This window comes from Podarcis gaigeae, assembly GCF_964106915.1.
Source record: "Podarcis gaigeae genome assembly, chromosome: 9".
NCBI classification, from domain to species: Eukaryota; Metazoa; Chordata; class Lepidosauria; order Squamata; family Lacertidae; genus Podarcis; species Podarcis gaigeae.
The window spans coordinates 65,543,148-65,562,244 of record NC_139685.1 but is presented as its reverse complement, the minus strand read 5'-3'; the positions used below and the strand labels follow the sequence as shown (position 1 = coordinate 65,562,244).

General features: G+C 43.4%; 1 protein-coding gene across 10 annotated transcripts in view; it reads right to left on the bottom strand.

The window, feature by feature from the left end:
* Positions 1 to 19,097, bottom strand: part of MAPK10 (mitogen-activated protein kinase 10) — a 252,270-nt gene that overhangs the window by 97,201 nt on the left and 135,972 nt on the right. For 7 of the 10 annotated variants that reach the window (XM_083756672.1, XM_083756673.1, XM_083756671.1 and 4 more), the window contains 2 exons: positions 16,238 to 16,309; positions 1,219 to 1,388 (listed from right to left, as the gene is read on the bottom strand). In XM_083756672.1, the coding sequence (XP_083612798.1) occupies positions 1,219 to 1,388; positions 16,238 to 16,303 (236 nt within the window). In that variant the 5' untranslated portion in view covers positions 16,304 to 16,309. Of the gene's footprint in view, positions 1 to 1,218; positions 1,389 to 16,210; positions 16,310 to 19,097 lie in introns of those variants that run through there. The other 3 variants (XR_014568354.1, XM_083756676.1, XM_083756677.1) reach the window with 2 other exon arrangements.

Below are 19,097 nucleotides of genomic sequence, written 5' to 3'. Positions count from 1 at the left end.
CCTGTTTAGGGAATTTTTTTAATTTTTGATGCTGTATTGTTTTTAACACTTGATTGGAAGCCGCCCAGAGTGGCTGGGGAAGCTCAGCCAGATGGGTGGGGTATAAATAATAAATTATTATTATTATTATATATTATTATACCTCCCAATTGCATAGCTCCCAGTTGCATGGCATTTTCATTAAATTAATGGCGATGTGGAGGTCAAGATGGGCAAGGGTATTTATAATGAAACAGTAGAAAGGGAGGGGCACAAACCAAAATAACCGAGATCTACCAAGAAAAGAAAAGAAAGCCTACAAGGATTTAAAAACAGTATCTAGAGCGTGGAGAAAGGAAAAGGCAACCCATACAGCGACAAACAATAAATCAAAGAAAGACTTACATAAACCACAAAAGATCTGATTATTTACACTGCAAGATTTATTAGCTCCCCGTGCTTTATAATGCTGCCCTTATGATATTCATATGTTTTCACTGAAATGTCAGGGTTTCTTTCTTGTTTTCTTGTTTTTATGTGAGAGAGGATTAATGGTCACATCAGCTCGGGAACCTTGCAATTTTGACAGCTTCAAAATGATACAGGATGAGACTTATTGCTTGGCAGATCTGAGGTTCTTTTTTGGAACACCAGGAGGAGAAATTACTAGTTCCGCTTGAGATGCTCTTTGCACTACTGCTGCAGAGAAACCATACTCTGTGCTGTTTCCACATGCCACGTGCAGGAGAATCCATTGCTGCTATTCACAGGAGTAAGAATATTTATTGAAAAGATCAGGAGTGTGTTTCAAAATGGGGCTAGAACTGTCCACATTTGGACCATTGTTTCTGATCTCACAATGGAGACATGGATGCCTTCCTCCAGTGATGAATTATACAACTCCTGCAAAAGGGGGGGGCAGGGCACAGATGAAGGTTCCCCAAACATGATTAATTTACCTTCCTCCGTTTTTGAGTGGTACCACTCCTACCAGCTCCAAGAAAAGCTGGTTAGGAGAACGCTGTACTAGAACCACAGAGGTATAGGATATTATCCACCAGGCCTTCCCCCATCTCTGATCATTTGCTGTTTCCCTGTTAATTACCACAGCCCTGAGCAACATTCATGGGTAGCAAATCACGAAGAACAACAGACGGCGTAACCCACTCACAACCAGAGGGGAAAGAAAACACACAAATCAATAAATACGCACGGACAACACTTCCTGCAGAAACTTACCAAACTATTCCCTGAGCCCCAGAGCCGATTGGTTTTAAGTTCTGGTAGCGCTTGAGAACTGTGAAGGTCGAGTCACCCACTTCCACGCTGTAGAACTGGTTGTCAACTTTGCTTTTACTCATGTTGTAATATTTGGCAATATATGACACATCCACTTGTTTCCCGAATCCCTGTCGCAGAGACAAAGTGGGGAGGGGGGGCAGCGGAGGAAAAGAAAGAAAACAGAATACCAGTAAACTATCAGCATAGCAATGAGGCAAAACAGACACCCAAGACTCTAAAATGTGACCTGCCCTGTCATTTCAAACTTGTTGTCAAAGAATTTCACATTGACAGCCAGCTTTCTTAATGACTTTCGTGTGATCTTTCTCAAACCTTATTTCAGATAAGAAATGGCCCTTCAGATCATATCAAGCCCTCCGAAAAGACTAGAGGATTCAACATTGAAACCCAGAGGAAGTTTTGCCCCACTTTTAGCAGTCACAACATATTATGGGATTATGTTTCTATTTTCCCAGTTCCCTTAATATATTCCTGTTTTAAAATATGTGTATTAGTCTGATAAATTAATATCCCATCCTTCTCCACATAAATGTTTCCAGGGTGACACACAAAATTAAAAGCACAAAATCAATCTGCAAAAATAATTATAACCAAGAACTGGAAAAGGAGTAATCTAATCCTTATTAGATGGGATTGAGAAAACATGGTCTGTTTTAACCATGATAAAATTAACTTACTTTAAGAGAACTCACATAGATCAGCCAAAGAGATTTATGGAAAAATGAGCTGTTTTCATTATGTTTTGGAATGATAAATACCAAGGCAATATACAAACATATAATGATTTTAATTTATGGTAATCTTATACAAATTATTTGCAAGCATTTCTTTATTGTACAATTTTAAAAAATGAATAAAAACAATAGCAAAGTGAGCTTCTTAAACACAGCAAGAAAGACAAGCTCAACAGCAGTTTTCAGCCATGGGAAATAAGGTACAGTATTTGGTGCTGATATGAGCTGGGAAGCACATTCAAAAAGGAGAGTGCCACAGCCGAGAAGCCCTCTCCCCAGTTGCCACCTGCTCCGTAACACTGGATGGTGATCCAGTGAAGATCTTGGTTTGCAAGGAGGCTGAAGAGGGACTAGGTAGTCCTTCAGGGACCCTGGTCCCTGAGCTTTAAAGTCCCATCTAACATGTTCACACCCGAGTTCCTCCTGGAACCAAAGGATGGACTTCTCTGTGGGGCAAACAAAGGAGTTGTTCGCAACCCAAGCGCCCACTGTATATGCATTAGGAATGTTCAATGTTCAACCAACTGTTTATTCAACAGCACAGAAACTACACACCAGCAGTGCTTTTTGCCTTGTCTCCTTCCCAAGACTCTGGCCTAGTATTCTTTAGGATAAAAGCAGTGCTGAGTAATGAAACAGAATGCAAAAGGTAGCATATGGAGATTCCTGTCATTACACCCGGGTAGGGAGGGGCAGAGAGAAGAGGGGCTTCTGTCATTTGCAATAGTGCTTCAGGGGGCAAAGGGAGGGGGGGCCACTCTACCCACGACCAGACTGAGCACAGCATGTTAATACATTCCTGGCTAATTGCCAAAATTAGCTTCCTCTTAATTACATTAGAGTTTCTGAATGTATTTATTTTTGCAAGCCACCCAGCAGGAATATGTATTTACAAGGGAGAGAAGGGAGGATGGAGGGGGGAGAGGAACCATCCAGGAATGCCAGGAGGACAAAAGAGGCCGAGAAAAAGCAAATTTGCAGAGCAAATTGAATCGTACTACTTTAATGCCTGTGAATTTTCCTCTATTGTTTTCGCAGAAAGCACCCTGAGCACCCTTTATTTGTGTTATCGGTACTATTAGCAGCACTTTCAGGTTGGTGAGCAGCCAAAAGAGCATTCTGAGGCTGTGCCTTGCAGGTGCCAGGAGCCAGGTTGCCATCTGTTCATTATGGGCTGCTCATATTTGGGAAGCTTTGATCGTAATAAGGAGAGCTCTGCTTGCAGGCACGGTTTCTCTGTATTATCTCCTAGCTAGGTAATGAAATCTCAAAGACGCCGGTGGACTCGCTCCACCATGAAAGAGGTGTCAGACACCAGTTTGAGAGGCTGAGCTAAACCATGAGTCAATGCAGTATACTGTACTCTTTGATGGAAGGATCAAAGACAATGTATGATTCAAGGGCCACATCCAGTCCAGAAAAGTCCTTCCTTCTCCCTGAGCAGTCCTACAATGCCACATTATGGAGAGTCTTCTTTGGGGAAGAAGGAAGTTTTGCAGGGCCCTGGATAAGCCACCTGCCCTGATCTAGACCAACAGCCTTCTGTAAGACACAGCCAATAACCTGCTCGTTCCCCGCCCTGCCTAGCTTTGATACAGATTAGTCTACTCGATCCATAATACAACATGATATAAGCAGAGAATCAATGCACTGAATGAAAGTTATGAGCAGATGGAAAGCTTTAAACATTTGAGCCAAGTGACATGGTGCACCAAGAAAGGAGGATAACTGTGCAACCCTAAGCCAAGATTCACCAGGATTGGAAGGTTTCGATTCAGCAGATCTTGGGCTTTCTCAGGATCTGTCCCTCACCTCAGTGGAGCTGGAGATATCACCGACCCTGGCTCAACTAGAACTCAGCAAGTAGGATTTATACCGGTATAAGTCCTCAGAAAGGGGCATGGCAGGACAGGACAAAGTTACACCTGTTCCAAACCACCTTCATCTCAGTCACGTTACATAGCAAAGCAGGAAAATTTAGCCTGCAAAAATGGTGGTGTAAGTCAAATTCCACCTGAACAGAGTTTGGAATAGGGGTAGTTGATCCCAGTGTGATTTATGTTGGTATAAGTTATACCAGCTTTCCATAGTTAAGACTGCTCTGCAAGTCATGATGTCAGGAGCAAGCCAGCAATAAATCACACTGAGTTAGTGAAGTTAACTCTTTATTAGAAGCAACAAGGTCTGCTCAGGAGTGCCAGGCCTAATGAGCACAGCAACTCTTCTTTGGTCGGTTCTGCTCCTATGAAGCAGTTGCAGAGACTGAAGGTCCCTGCCTTCTCACAGCTGCCTATATCTCCTCCTCTCCTGGGTCTTTCCCAAAGCAATCTGAAACTGCACCTACATGATGCTAACTTCTTCTCCACTCTCTTCATGCCTCTCCTGGTTCTGGGAGGAGGGGAGCTTGTCACAGCCGGAGGGAAAGACATCCATGACTCTGCACCAGCCTGACTAATCTCTGCCTCTTGGCCCCCCTAGGGCTTGGCAAAGTTTTTTATTTATCTGATTTGGGTCCATCTTTAATGGAGAAGGATTGAGTTTGCGCTCTCAACTGACAACGTTTCAAACAAGTACAGCCCATATATAGGGATTTCCTTGAAATCTGTTTTGTCACTTTATTCAGAAAAAGGACCTTCCATTTCAAGGAGGCTATTCCCATCACCCAATAACATCAGCCGCGTGGGAGAATGAGTTAATCCTCGACCCAAGGAAATAAATTGCTTTATCAATAATAATGAATGAGATACAGACAGCAAAGTATATTACACTAACCAGGCTATAGAAGTGATTAATAATGATAATTATTCTGCAGCAAAAGCAGTTGTTAAATAATTAAAACCACATAGTTGTGGTGATCTCTAACATTTCTGTCTTCCTAATGCACTTTAGAGCCTAAATGAGAACTGGTAAAGTTTTATTCATAAGGTTTAAGTAGGTGGAGGCCAACCTGTTTGGGAAATTTGCACCAGGTCAGTTGTTGTTATCTGTATCTTTTCAATGGGGCTCTCACTGGGCAGTGTTGAAGAAGCCATTATCTCTCAGCCTAACTTTCAAACTCTCACACACATGTACTCAAAAACACAATTGCCTTTACACAGTATTGTTGGGTCGGAGCTAGCTTTGTGGCAATCTACAGCTAGGATCTGTAGGGCCAAATGGGCCAGAGGCAGGAGATGTGGATAAAGACAGCCTGGACCAGATCAGAAAAACATGGACTAAGGTTAGACAACAGAGACATAGTCAGACAATGGGCTGGTGGCTGGTTACTGAGTTGGGCAGATGAGAAGCAAAGGGCCAGTGACAAGAATATAACAGTAGTAAAAACCAGATCACAGGTCTTGTAACAGATGAGGTCAGGCCAGGCCATCTGTATTGTTACCATCAGACAAGCCGCTCAGGCTGTACTCAGGAGCAGGACTTGCATTCAGTCAGGAGGGGCCCCTATTGGTCCCTTGAGACCCTTGGTCATGGCTGGAATGAAGAACCCATATGGGTGATGCAGCAACATGGCAGAGATTTGGCAAGTATTGCCTCAGCATGAAAGTTGTCCCAGTGTCATGGACTGGCTGGATGCTGAGGTACCATTATAGAAGGTACCAGCTGGGAAACCTACAAGGGAAGAAGGCTCATGACCAGGGGTTGGTGGTGATCAGAGGGAGAAAGGGGAGGAGACTGGGAGGAAGAGGTGTTGGAAGCTGAAGAAGTAACAGGGTTTAGTGAGCAGGAAGAGGCTGTGGCAGAGAGCAGTCCAGAAGCAGAGGCAGAGGCAGAAGCAGAGGCTGGAGAGATGGGGGGACGAAAAGGCAGAGATGATGCAGGCTGCTGAAGAAACCCTGGTGTCTCCCCCTCCTGCTGAGACCAGCTTCCCTCCACCTTGGTCTCCCAGAACCCAGGGAGGTAGGAAGAGGGAAGAAGAAGAAGAAGAAGAAGAAGAAGAAGAAGAAGAAGAAGAAGAAGAAGAAGAAGAAGAGTAGTTTGTATTTGATATCCCGCTTTATCACTACCGGAAGGAGTCTCAAAGCGGCTAACATTCTCCTTTCCCTTCCTCCCCCACAACAAACACTCTGTGAGGTGAGTGGGGCTGAGAGACTTCTGAGAAGTGTGACTAGCCCAAGGTCACCCAGCAGCTGCATGTGGAGGAGCGGAGACGCAAACCCGGTTCCCCAGATTACGAGACTACTGCTCTTAACCACTACACCACACTGGCAAAGAGCAAAGACAGACAAGGCAGAGAAGTCTCAAGTTGCTTGGGAAGGGCCTGAGCTAGGAGGAGGCTTACTGTGGGAAAGCGGGGACCTTCAGTCCTCGCCACTGCCTCATTGAGGCAAGACCTACTGGGAAGAGTTGCTGTGATCACTAACCCTGCACTGTTTTGTTTCTTTGAATGAAGAGTTAACTTCATTGATACCTTGTGAGTCACTGATTACCTGCTCCCAACTCCTGCCTTGACATCTGGTGGCACAGGGTGTAAGGCACCTAGGCTTTATTGCTTAATTGCCCTGACAGGCTACAAGCATGAAGGTAGAATGTTACATGTCCCAGTGTCATGCACACCAAGAATGGAGGGAGCCTCTGCACTCTGTCCTCTGTGCATAGAGAGCAGGCTTGCACCCTGAGGAGAATTCAGGGTGGAAAATTCAAAGTTCTTTGTTCACCATGTGACTCTTAATTTACCATAATATTTTTAATTGCTTCTTGGAAATCATATTTTCTGTTTGAACGGTCACATTTATTTGGGAGTTTCAAACACATCCTCTAAACGAGTTACCTATAATTAAGCGGAAATATCCTGCAGAGGATGGTCATTCTCATGAGATAACGGCCACTTATAGCAGACAGAATGTACTCAAGCAAAACAAAGACCAAGTGACCTTGACAAGGTCAATTTAAACATTTTAATGGCTAACTTCACGGAGCATTGATGTTAAACTATTAAAAACATCAATGGTTTTTAGAGACCTTCCGCCCATTTTCATTGAATTGTCTCCATTTGTGGCTTGAGAGAATTGGTATACGTTACAAAGGAAGATTGTCAACATGACCAAAGATAAAGAATTGCTGAGAGAAGCAAACAGAAGAAGAAGAAGAAGAAGAAGAAGAAGAAGAAGAAGAAGAAGAAGAAGAAGAAGAAGAAGCAGCAGCTTTATGCCTGTCTCAAAGAAATTGAGCTTCCTGTATGATTTAATGTGACAGAGATGAACTGAAAGGCCTCGAGGCCACTTAAATAGTGGGCCCAATGGTCAAGAAGGCAGTTTCTGCACATACTGTAGACGAGGAAAGTGAGCGACAGATGGGGCTCATCAGCCTGAGAAGGTAGCCCATCTAGGAGAAGGAAAACCCTGACCCTAAACCTCTGTTGCCTTCTGGGATATTTTCAGGAGAAGAAAAGGCTAAGCCGTAAACCCTACACAAATCCAGGGTGGAGTCCCTAAGACTGTTGAATGGCGCCTTGTACACCTCCTTCCTGCAGCTAAGCTCATGCCAAACATATTAATCTGCTTTCCTTTGGACCACAACAGTGAGGCTGGGGGAGGGGTCTTACCTTCTGGGCAACCCAGGAGCTCCATACGCACTACTCAGACTTGTGCTCCAGGGAAGTCACTTCAGTGCTACTAATGCAGTGGTTTGACTTCACCCCCGGAGACGCACTCCACTGTCTCTCGAGACAGACGGATGCCAACAAGTACTAGCATATAAAGGCCCAAATGGCTTGGGACCCAAGCACCTAAATTACCAGTACCAACTACCTAGGGACACGGGTGGCACTGTGGTCTAAACCACTGAGCCTCTTGGGCTTGCCAATCGGTAGGTTGGCAGTTCGAATCCCTGTGACAGGGTAAGCTTCTGTTGCTCTGTCCCAACTCCTGCCAACGTAGCAGTTCAAAAGCATGCCAGCGCAAGTACAGTGGATGCTCGGGTTGTGAACATGATCTGTGCGGAAGGCACGTTCGCAACCCGCAGCATTCACAACCCGCAGTGCCGCGTCTGCGCATGCACGGGTTGGGATTCTGCGCATGCGCAAAGTGCAATTTAATGCTTCTGCGCATGTGCGACCCCCGAAACCCAGAAGTAACCTGTTCCAGTACTTCTGGGTTTCGGCATGTCCGTAACCCAAAGAAACACAACCTGAAGCGCCTGTAACCCGAGGTATGACTGTAGATAAATAGGCACCACTGAGGCAGGAAGGTAAACAGTGTTTCCGTGTGCTCTGGTTTCCATCATGGTGTCCTGTTGCGCCAGAATTGGTTTAGTCATGCTGGCCACATGACCCGGAAAGCTGTCTGCAGACATACACTGGCTTCCTCAGCCTGAAAGCAAGATGAGTGCCGCAACCCCATAGTCATCTTTGACTGGACTTAACCGTCCAGAGGTCCTTTACCTTACCAACTACCTCAGACCTTGTGATCAGCAGGCAAGGCCTTATTAGTGGTGCCGCCACTGGGCAGCTGCCCGACTTGCACTGACCCAAGACAAGGCCTTTTCAGTGCTGGTTCCTCAGTTGTGGAATGCACTCCCTCCATCCAAAAGAGTGCACCTCTCTCCATCATTATTAACTTTCAGGAAGAATGTGAAAACATCCCTATTTCCTCGGGTATTTGGAAGCTCAAGATCACTGAATGGAAGAATGTTTTTTTAACTGTAATTGTTTTCAGAATGTTTTGATCTGTTTTAGAATGGTTTTGCTTTGGTTTTGGTTTTAAATTGTATATCAGTTTGCCAGCCTTAGGGAGGAAGTGCAGAATATAAAAATAAAAAATAACCTGGGGCAATAGTTTACAAGTCAAAGGGCATGATATCCAAATATCTATTAAAGGGCAATCCTCCCTTATTTTTGAAATTAATTTTTTTTCCAGTTTACGCTTGTTTAAGTATTAAATTCTCCATCCTTACAGCAAGAAGAGAATAGGAAAAGTTTGTCAACATTTACAACAGTCCACAAGCGAGAGAAACTACAGCTGACTGAATTCAGTGGGATTAGAGTCAGAAAGAATGGTCTTTATCGGAGTGAAAGGCCCATTTTACAGCCCATCATGTAGCTTTGGGAATTCAATCATCTCCTTTATGATTATATGAAATCTTTCAGAGCTGGTGCAGGAAGTGTGGAGAAGGCATAATGGAGCATGGAGACCTATAAACATTCTAGAGTGCTTGATGGAAATTCTGGTGCTCTTCACTTACAGCAAATGACACATGTGTACTGGGAATTTTGACACCTCCCCCCTGAATTTTTTTTTTTAATTATATATCATAGGGCAAAAGCTAAAGAAAATATTAATGGGGTGTTTATGGGGTTTGCTTTCTGCAGGTTTATCAGAAAATGAATGCATTAAAAGCAAACTTGGGGAGAAGGTCACAGCGCTGCGGTAGATGCAGTTTTTGCATGCAAAAAGAACAAGATCTGTCCCATGGCAACTCCAGCTAAAAAGATCACGTAGCAGACTGTGGGAAAGACTGGAGAGCCTGAAGTAAAATCCTTTAAAAAATAAATGGGGCACTGGCCATGACAAAGATTCATTCATTCCACCTTTTTCTTCAAGGACCTCAGGGTGGCATACATGGTTCTTCCCTTACTCCTTTAAACCCCAAAACAACTCTGTGAGGCAGGTTAGGCAGTGACTGGCCCAAGGTCACAGAGTGAGCTTTGTGGCTGAACAGCTGATTTGAATCCTGGTCTCTCAAAGTCCTGGTTCTATTCCCTGACTTTCACAGATGAAGCAAACTGCAAGCAGTGGGGGTTTTTTTGTTTTGTTTTGAAAGAAGTTATAGTGGGGAAAGATGCAGGAGTTTGGGGGCACGCTGCAAAACAGCCAGGGGCCTTGCCATCACCCCAGAGAGCAGTACTGTCAGAGCAGGGAATATAGGACTAGATACAGAACAAAACGCAGGTGGCGATGTGATCTAAACCACTGAGCCTCTTGGGCTTGCCAATCAGAAGGTTGGCAGTTCGAATCCCCGCAACGGGGTGAGCTCCCATTGCTCCTGCCAACCTAGCAGTTCAAAAGCACGTCAAAGTGCAAGTAGATAAATAGGTACTGCTCTGGCAGGAAGGTAAACGGCATTTCCGTGCGCTGCTCTGGTTCGCCAGAAGCGGCTTAGTCATGCTGGCCACATGACCCGGAAACTGTATACCGGCTCCCTCAGCCAGTAAAGCAAGATGAGTGTCACAACCCCAGAGTCGACTGGACCTTATGGTCAGGTGTCCCTTTACCTTTACAGAACAAAATGTACAAAAGGTGTGGCAGCTTCATTGTGGGGCAGGTAGATGATCTTGCGAACTGTTTGATCTTGGAGAACACTATAGGAATGTTAGTTAAGGCAGGTTCAACAGCAACCTAATCACATAAAAAAACAAAACAGAAGGCATCAGCAAGCCTGCATGTGCATGAAGGATGTGGAGGTTCCATGTGTACAAAATGGCTTCGGAAACGGAGTGAAAATCACTGTGCCATGCTCAGACAGCTCCTCAGAGAATCTAGAATTACCCAAGCATGGCATTTTCCAGCTAAGGCCACAATCTTATTAAGTTTCTGAAAAGAAGGCACATCCTCTTGGAGCCTATCTTCTTAACTTAAAAAAGAAAGGAAGAAAAAGAAGGGAGGGGGAAAGAGTATGGTTTTGTTGTTTCTCCTTTGTCGCAATTATTCTGCCTGGAAAACTTCCATAAAGTGTCCCATTCGCCAGATGAGTAATTGTTTTTTTTCCTCTGAGTAGCAAATTATTTTTCAGCACACTAAACTATCATTTTTTATGTTGTTGTTTTTTACAGTGCCCAGTGTGCTGCCGATATCAGAGTAGCCTTATGGGAGAAAGTAGTAATAGGTGCCTAAGAAGATGATTGATGAAGCAGCCAGATGGCAAAGTACGCAGGACAATATTTCTGAATCTGGGACAATGTCACTGTTTAATGCAGTAGGAGAGGAACAGCCAGATGATATTCTTTGGGCCAAAGCAATTTTATCTGGCCCCTGGTGGTGCTACTGGATTTTAATCAAGGCCTGGAAGTTTGCTTGAAGTTTCACTTTTGCGGAAACCTTGTTTCCAAAACTGCACTACTCTACACATTTCTCTGTGGATTTTATACGCGATGCTCCAGCTGATACCATATTGGCCTGAATATAAGCCACACCTTTAAAATTGGAGAGGGGGGGGGAAAGAAAAATACCTGAATATAACCCGCTTCATTCCTCATGGAGAGCCGTGCTGCATTGCTGGTAGCCTTTCCCCTCTCTTCCTTCCCGGCCTTGGGGGAGAGGATGGGGGGGGGGGCTACGCATGGGGCAGGCACTGCTTTGCCATGCTCCTGGCTGCATACTGTAAGGTCATAAATATAAACTGCACTTTAACTTTCAACGGTCAGAATTTGGGGGGAAAGTGAGGCTTATATTCAAATGTTTTATGTATATATTATATTTAAAGCTATTTATAATATATAATATTCAAATATTATATATATTATATTTAAAGCTATGGTTTTCCCAGTCATGATGTATGGAAGTGAGAGCTGGACCATAAAGAAGGCTGATCGCCGAAGAATTGATGCTTTTGAATTATGGTGCTGGAAGAGACTCTTGAGAGTCCCATGGACTGCAAGAAGATCAAACGTATCCATTCTGAAGGAAATCAGCCCTGAGTGCTGACTGGAAGGACAGATCCTGAAGCTGAGGCTCCAATACTTTGGCCACCTCATGAGAAGAGAAGACTCCCTGGAAAAGACCCTGATGTTGGGAAAGATGGAGGGCACAAGGAGAAGGGGATGACAGAGGAAGAGATGGTTGGATACTGTTCTCGAAGCTACCAGCATGAGTTTGACCAAACTGCGGGAGGCAGTGGAAGAGAGGAGTGCCTGGCGTGCTCTGGTCCATGGGGTCATGAAGAGTCAGACACGACTAAACAACTAAACAACAACATACAGTAATTTTCTGGATACATTTTTCAGGGCCTATCCACCTGCAAGTGGGTCAGTTTGTGAAGCAGTTCCACACAAATTAGTGACATTTTTGCAACAGGACAAATGGGCAGAGAGAGGAGCTCTAATGACAGAGTGGTAGAAGAAAATTTGGGGAAGATGTGCATTGGCATAGTGTTGATTTACAACCACTTTATGGAAACATGGGAGAATAACTGAATAGGCTTTTTAAAAAAAAAACATTTACAGAAGGAACAATGGTCTCTCCCTTTATATAACAAGATTCAGGCAATCAAGGTTTTGGATAATGGAGTTGCTTGCTTGCTTAGCATTTTCACTGAACATCTCCATCATCTCCATCCTTAAAACAGCCATGCAGAGCATGAGCCATATGGTTTTTGCAACCAAGCAAGCTCTTCCAAACAAATACCTATCCTAAGAATTCTTCCAGCAAATGCTCTGAAATTTATATTTGACTGCATACCAGACAGCTGGTTATTTTTAATCAACGGATGTTAAAATCAATTATATGAACTTAGAGAATGAAACCGACCCATATTACCGCAGCCCTCTGGACAATTAATGTATGCAATTCACCTCAGTCAATTTCAATAGCCATTAAGCTGATGTTGATAGACTGGAGGCAGAGGATGCAAAATGAAAGATCTGGTTCTAACACGGAAGAGTACTGATAAGTTAATGCACTTTGCTTGAATAATGTGCAACATTACGCAAGACTCTTCCGTCTTAATGGAGCCTGGACAGAAGGGCCAGACCTAACAGCTCTTTCTCTAGTTAGTTAGTGGTTAAATAAATACTCAGGGGAATGAAGCCATTTGTTTGCATGTCTGCATACAGAGGAAGTACATGGTCAGGAGAAAATTATCTGGTTACCATTATGATCATCATATGTACAGAGGTGAAAAGCCTCTCTGAAATGTCACCGCTCTTACTGGAAATCATTTTGCTTCCCTAAAAAAACCTACAATGGCCTTCCCAGGCAAGGTTCTCCAAACTCGCCTTGGAATTTCAATTTGGAGACATTTAAAGGTAACTTCCAAGTCTTAAAAAAAATATTGACAGCATGTGAATATCTGTTTGCTAAACAAACAGAAACACATGGAAACAGAGCAGACAAGCCTCATTCAGCTCAGTCCCATGTGGAACTGGGATGGGATACACATGGGCTGGTGCATTCATCCTTAAATTCAGCATCCTTCAGTGCCACTCCTGAGATGCACATTACATAGCTATCTGAATTCAATATTCTTCCTGCAGGTGCAAAGTTAGCACCTAAGAGAAGTCACTTGTAGTTCAGCCTTTTTCCTACTGTGCTAGATTTCAGGTTGCAGAATAATGTTAACATGGGAAGGTGCTTAAAATGGTAACCCATAATATGCACATCCAAGTTATTTTCTTGTGAGCTTCACAGGAAGGAAGGAAATTAATCTGTGCCATATTAACTTGTCCAAGGGTACCAAGTAATCTTCAGAGTTGAGAAGAGTTTTTAATCTGCATCTCACACATTTTATCCACTGAACCAAGGAGTATTGTGACTGCGTGATTTACAGTCATCCCTAAATTGCAAGAATGAGAAGCTCGCAGAAAAATTTAGTAACTTTAACTCACAACGCTTAATACAGATTTTTAAACATGCCTACATCTTCTCTTGCCTCATATGAAATAACTGCTCCAGAGCAATTACTATTTGCATTTTGATTTTTTCCCACCTTTCTGTTACCTGTACCTGGTAAGGTATTAAATTGGGGTCACATCTTGAGATGCAACCCTACTTTCAAGGTGACTTCTTTGAAAGCCAAGTTTACTGGCTGCACATCAAACGACAGAAATCAGTGATGAGACTGAAAGGTCCTATGCTGTTCTTTGGGTATCAAAACAAACAGCACAACCCAATTTCACTTTGATAATGGAAATTCTCTACACTGATAGGCTGTCACTAGGCTAGACACATATGAATGCTAACAGGCAGCCCCTTGACTAACAAGCACATCTAAGACCTGAGCAACTTAATACTTGTTCCGTAACTGCTTAGCTTATTGAGATTCATTTCAGTCTCCCAACTTTAAATTATTAGGGCTTCTATATTCAAGGGCAATTTAGTTCCAGAAGACTAGATGTCAGAGCTACTTCAAATTATATCTCCACCCCTCAAAGAGATAGCCAGCAAACACTTTTTTGATGTTGTAACACTCAGTGCTGATGAGCATAATAGACTACTATTTGTGCCAGCTAGTGGCATAAAAAGTCTCTGCACCAGGCTGCCATGAACTTGTGGTATTAACATGTAAACTCTCTAGGCATTTTAAGTCAATTAAAATGCATTGGGGGGGGGGGGGAAGCAGGCTGGATATAACAGAAACCCTCTATACAGCAAAGAAATGGAGGTTATTTACACAATACTATGAGAGAGTCTACACGCTGGCTGATGGCATGACCCACAATCAGGGGTGGTGGAAGACTCAGATGAGGACAAGGTTCAAGCTACGTCCTCAGGGCTCAGGACATCAGAAGATGAGTCCCTTCTACCTCCCCAGTCCTGCAGAAGCCAAAGACTAAAAAAATAAATGGAAGCCCTTTAACCAGTTGTCCAATTCCTCCAGTGAGACAGAGCCCACCATACTCCAGGCCTGCTCAGCCTACATGTTGCTTCAATTCACTATGAGATAAGCCACTTTTATTACAGCTCCCTGCAGAGACGACATCACTTGAAGCAGTTTAAGCAGGAGGCCTCTTGGAGCTGTCCATGGTCCTATATGCTTTCTGCTTGATTTGGGGTTGTATTCGACTAACAGGGTCTAAGTTAGTTATGGCCATTAATTTTAATGGGTCTACTCTGAGCGAAGGTTAGTTGACTAAAATCCTTGGACTCTGGACTGGGCACTGCCAGCCTTCCCTGCCAATCTCATGCTCCCACAGAACAGGACAGCTGATTCTTTTTGCTTATGAAATGTGACAGAGCAATAAAATACATTAAAAAGAAAATAATCAGCTGCCTTGTTCTGTGGGAGCATGAGATTTAATTTAAAAGGCAACAAACATCAACAATGTGAGCTAGTCTATCATTCCTTTGAAAAAGTTAGAACCGCTACTTAGAACCCGTTTGTAATGTATATTAAAAACTCTAATACAATAGTCAAAACAAAAAAAATTCCTTCCAGTAGCACCTTAAAGACCAACTAAGTCAGTTCTTGGTATGAGCTTTCATGTGCATGCACACGAAAGCTCATACCAAGAACTGACTTAGTTAGTCTTTAAGGTGCTACTGGAAGGAATTTTTTTTGTTTTGACTATGGCAGACCAACACGGCTACCTATCTGTATCTAATACAATAGGTCTCTCTATCAGCGGTTCTCAACCTGTGGGTCCCCAGATGTTGGACTACAACTCCCATCATCCCTGAGCTCTGGCCTTGCTAGATAGGGGTGATGGGAGTTGTAGCCCAACAACATCTGGGGACCCACAGGTTGAGAACTGCTGCTAGCTGTTTCCATGCGTCTGGGGAGGTTGTCTCAACTGATTGGCGCATCTCATATGTGAGATGAATGGATGCCAGGTGTTCTAGAAGGATAAAGGACTTGTCTTGCCTTTGGCCACCGTGACTTGGCAGGTCAATTTCTCGGCCAGAGGAACAGGCCACACCTGAGCACACCATGAGTCTACTGACAGTCTTCTTGCAGAGCGCCAACATTTAGCAATTTCTAAGCCGGCATCTCCCAATGAGATAAAGGTTGACTTGATTCATCTGTTTGTTCCTAGCAAGGCTAACAAAGAAGTTGGGTTTATCTTTATATTAATCCCATTTCTTCGAAGACTGCTGACCAAAAGCAATACACCTTGTCACACTGCCACACATCCCTCCCTCAGCAACACTGGGGGCTTAATCTACTTGGATTCAAATTGCAGTAAGATAAAATGTAATATATAATAAATAAAAGAAGCAAACAAAGATATAAATAAAGATTACACAACATCTAGTGCAGTACACTACAACTGCTGGAACAGGAAGAAAAATCATTAAGTGGTTCACAAAAGACCTTCAGCAATTTTCAAGTGGTCCACAGGGGGGAAAGTTGGGAACTGCTGCAATAGATCCTAAGGCTTCTAGCTGGCAGATCTTGTGTATAGCCTATATATGTAAAACATCCTCATATTTCTCTCAGTTTTATGCTGGAGACTCCCTTCATCCAGTTTTGCTGTGAGTTATTACTCCTGCCGAATCTACCATAATACTGACAGCAAAATATGAAAGTACAAGTATATACTGTACCTTGTTTTACCTGTAAGGAACACACACCTGACAAAAGGCAATCTTCACATCCAGGGTAGGTTCACTGCAGTAGTATAAGAAATGGCGGCTCATAAATACCTGCAATTCAAAGAACAGCAGTATGAGTGCTGGGCATCTATTTCACATGTGGAATTACGTAGATATTTAAACATTTATACATAAATTGCATCTGTTGGTGCTGCTTGGGCAGGCTTGGTAGTAAGAGAAGCGGAGCCTCAGAAAATGAATGATATTCATTTGGGTACTATAATCTAGGGTAGCTCAGTCAGTGAAACATGAGATTCTTAATCTCGGGGTTGTGGGTTTGAGCCCCACATAACGTAAAAGATTCCTGCCCGGCCAAGGGTTGGACTAGATGAGCCTTGGGGTCCCTTCAACTCTACAATTCTATGATTCTAATTTCCCCCAAAAAAGTAGGTGATCTGTTTCCACAACAGCATGGACACGGAGCTCTCTCTCTCTCTCTCTCTCTCTCTCTCTCTCTCTCTCTCTCTCTCACACACACACACACACACACACACACACAGTTTATGAGAGAGAGCTGGGCAACCATTGCAACTTGATGGGGCCACTGGCCAGACTGAGCAGGCTCGTCCAATGTCCTTAGATTTTTATCTGGTTGGCCACTGTGAGAACAGAATGCTTGACTATACAGTGGTACCTTGGGTTATGAACTTAATTCGTTCCAGAGGTCCGTTCATAACCTGAAACTGTTCTTAACCTGAAGTACCACTTTAGCTAATGGGGCCTGCTGCTGCCGCCGCACCACCACCACACGATGTCTGTTCTAATCCTGAAGCAAAGTTCTTAACCTGAGGTACTATTTCTGGGTTAGTGGAGTCTGTAACCTGAAGCATCTGTAACCTGAAGCATCTGTAACCCAAGGTACCACTGTACTCCCCAAAGCCTACCACACAAAAAAACATTCACATTCAAAATGGCAGCCAAGCAGGTATTGTAATGCCTTGTGATTTAATTTGTAAAAGGAAAGAAAAACCCATGTGACCCAAAACAATCACGGAGATCATCTGAGGGAGAATTAGTGGTTTCCCCAAGGATGGAAACACAACTCATTTCAGCAAGGAGTCAAGCTCTGTGGAAAAACCTTCCTCCCTTCAGAAGCAGATACTGTACCATCCCTAATAAGTTTCAGATGACAGGTTAAAACCACTGTTTCAGGAGGTTTTTACACCATGAATGTTGTTGTAATGTTCCTATCTCTGATGCTTTAGTCTATGTTTATAATTTTTTATATTAGGGGTGGGGTTAGCCGCTTTGATACATATAATGAAAAGTGGGGAATAAATGCCTTAAAATAAGCAAGTAAAATAAAATATTCCAAACAGGATACCATGTTATTTTGCTGCAGCAAATATGACACACTCTTTCTTGTTTTAACAAAAAATGTTGAGATTTTGTTTGTTTCTTTGTTATTATTAATTGAATTTACACCCCACCCTTCCTCTTGATGGAGCCCAGGGCAGAAAACAAATCTACAAAACAATTTTTAAAGCATTCTAAAAAGTTAACACATTCTAACAACAGTTAAGAGCTAAAAACATTTGAGCAACCTGCAACACCTAACATTTGTGCAAAAGTTAAGTGGTTTAGATGCAAAATCCAAAACTGAATCCACACTGATAATCAGCCATTTCTTTTTAAAAAAAATTAGCTATGTTTGCATTTTCTACTCTAAAATAGAGCAGATTTGGAGAGCAAAGAAACGGTTTTAAAAAATAAATCCCGCCACAATTTCCTACAATATGCATAACAAGTCCAACCCTGATCCTTCACAAAATGAACACTGAGGCTGCTCTCCAAAACATACTGGCTAGGAAGGAAGCTCCATTAAACCAAGTGGAGGGATTCATAGCTCAGCTGTAGAGCTCCTACTTAACATGCAGAAGGTCAAAGGTTCGGTCCCTGGCAGCTCCAGTTAAAACAATCAGAAAGGAGATGATGAGCAAGACCTCTTTCTGCCTGAGATCCCAGAGAGATGCTACTAGTTACAGTAAGCTATACTGGGCAAAATGGGGCAAGAGTTGCATTTGGAATTCCTACCTTAATCCTGACATTTTAATTCACAGTCTTGTACATCTTTCTTTTTATTTGGTAGAAGGCACTACACATATATAACCATTTCTGTGGGATCCATTGCACAGAAGTAAGATAAAGGTAAAGGTACCTCTGCCCGTACGGGCCAGTTGTGTCCGACTCTAGGGTTGTGCGCTCATCTCACTCTAGAGGCCGGGAGCCAGCGCTGTCCGAAGACACTTCCGGGTCACGTGGCCAGCGTGACAAAGCTGCTCTGGCGAGCCAGCACCAGCGCAGCACACGGAAACGCCGTTTACCTTCCCGCTATAAAGCGGTACCTATTTATCTACTTGCACTTAGGGGTGCTTTCGAACTGCTAGGTGGGCAGGAGCTGGGACCGAAAGATAGGAGCTCACCCCGCCGCGGGGATTCAAACCGCCAATCATACGATCGGCAAGTCCTAGGCACTGAGGTTTTACCCACAGCGCCACCCGCCACCTGCATAGAAGTAACAGAATGCAAAATCTTTCCACCGTGATCTCAGCCTAAAATGCGAGCATGTTAAATTTTTAATGAATGAATTATAAACGCGTTCTGAAAAAGAAAGTATTTGACCTTTTCTCAGCGTTGTGTTGCAGTGGCTCAGATTGCTGTCTCATCTCTCGGTGACTCATTACAGAAGGTTTCTATCCTATAGATGCTTTGATTATTTCCCCCCGCCTTGTTTTTGCTAAAAGCCTTTAATATTAATCATAATCTCACCAGTTTCTGGAAACCTAGCAGATAATTATGTCCTCTCACTACAGGGGCATTTAGCAACTAAGTGCCATCA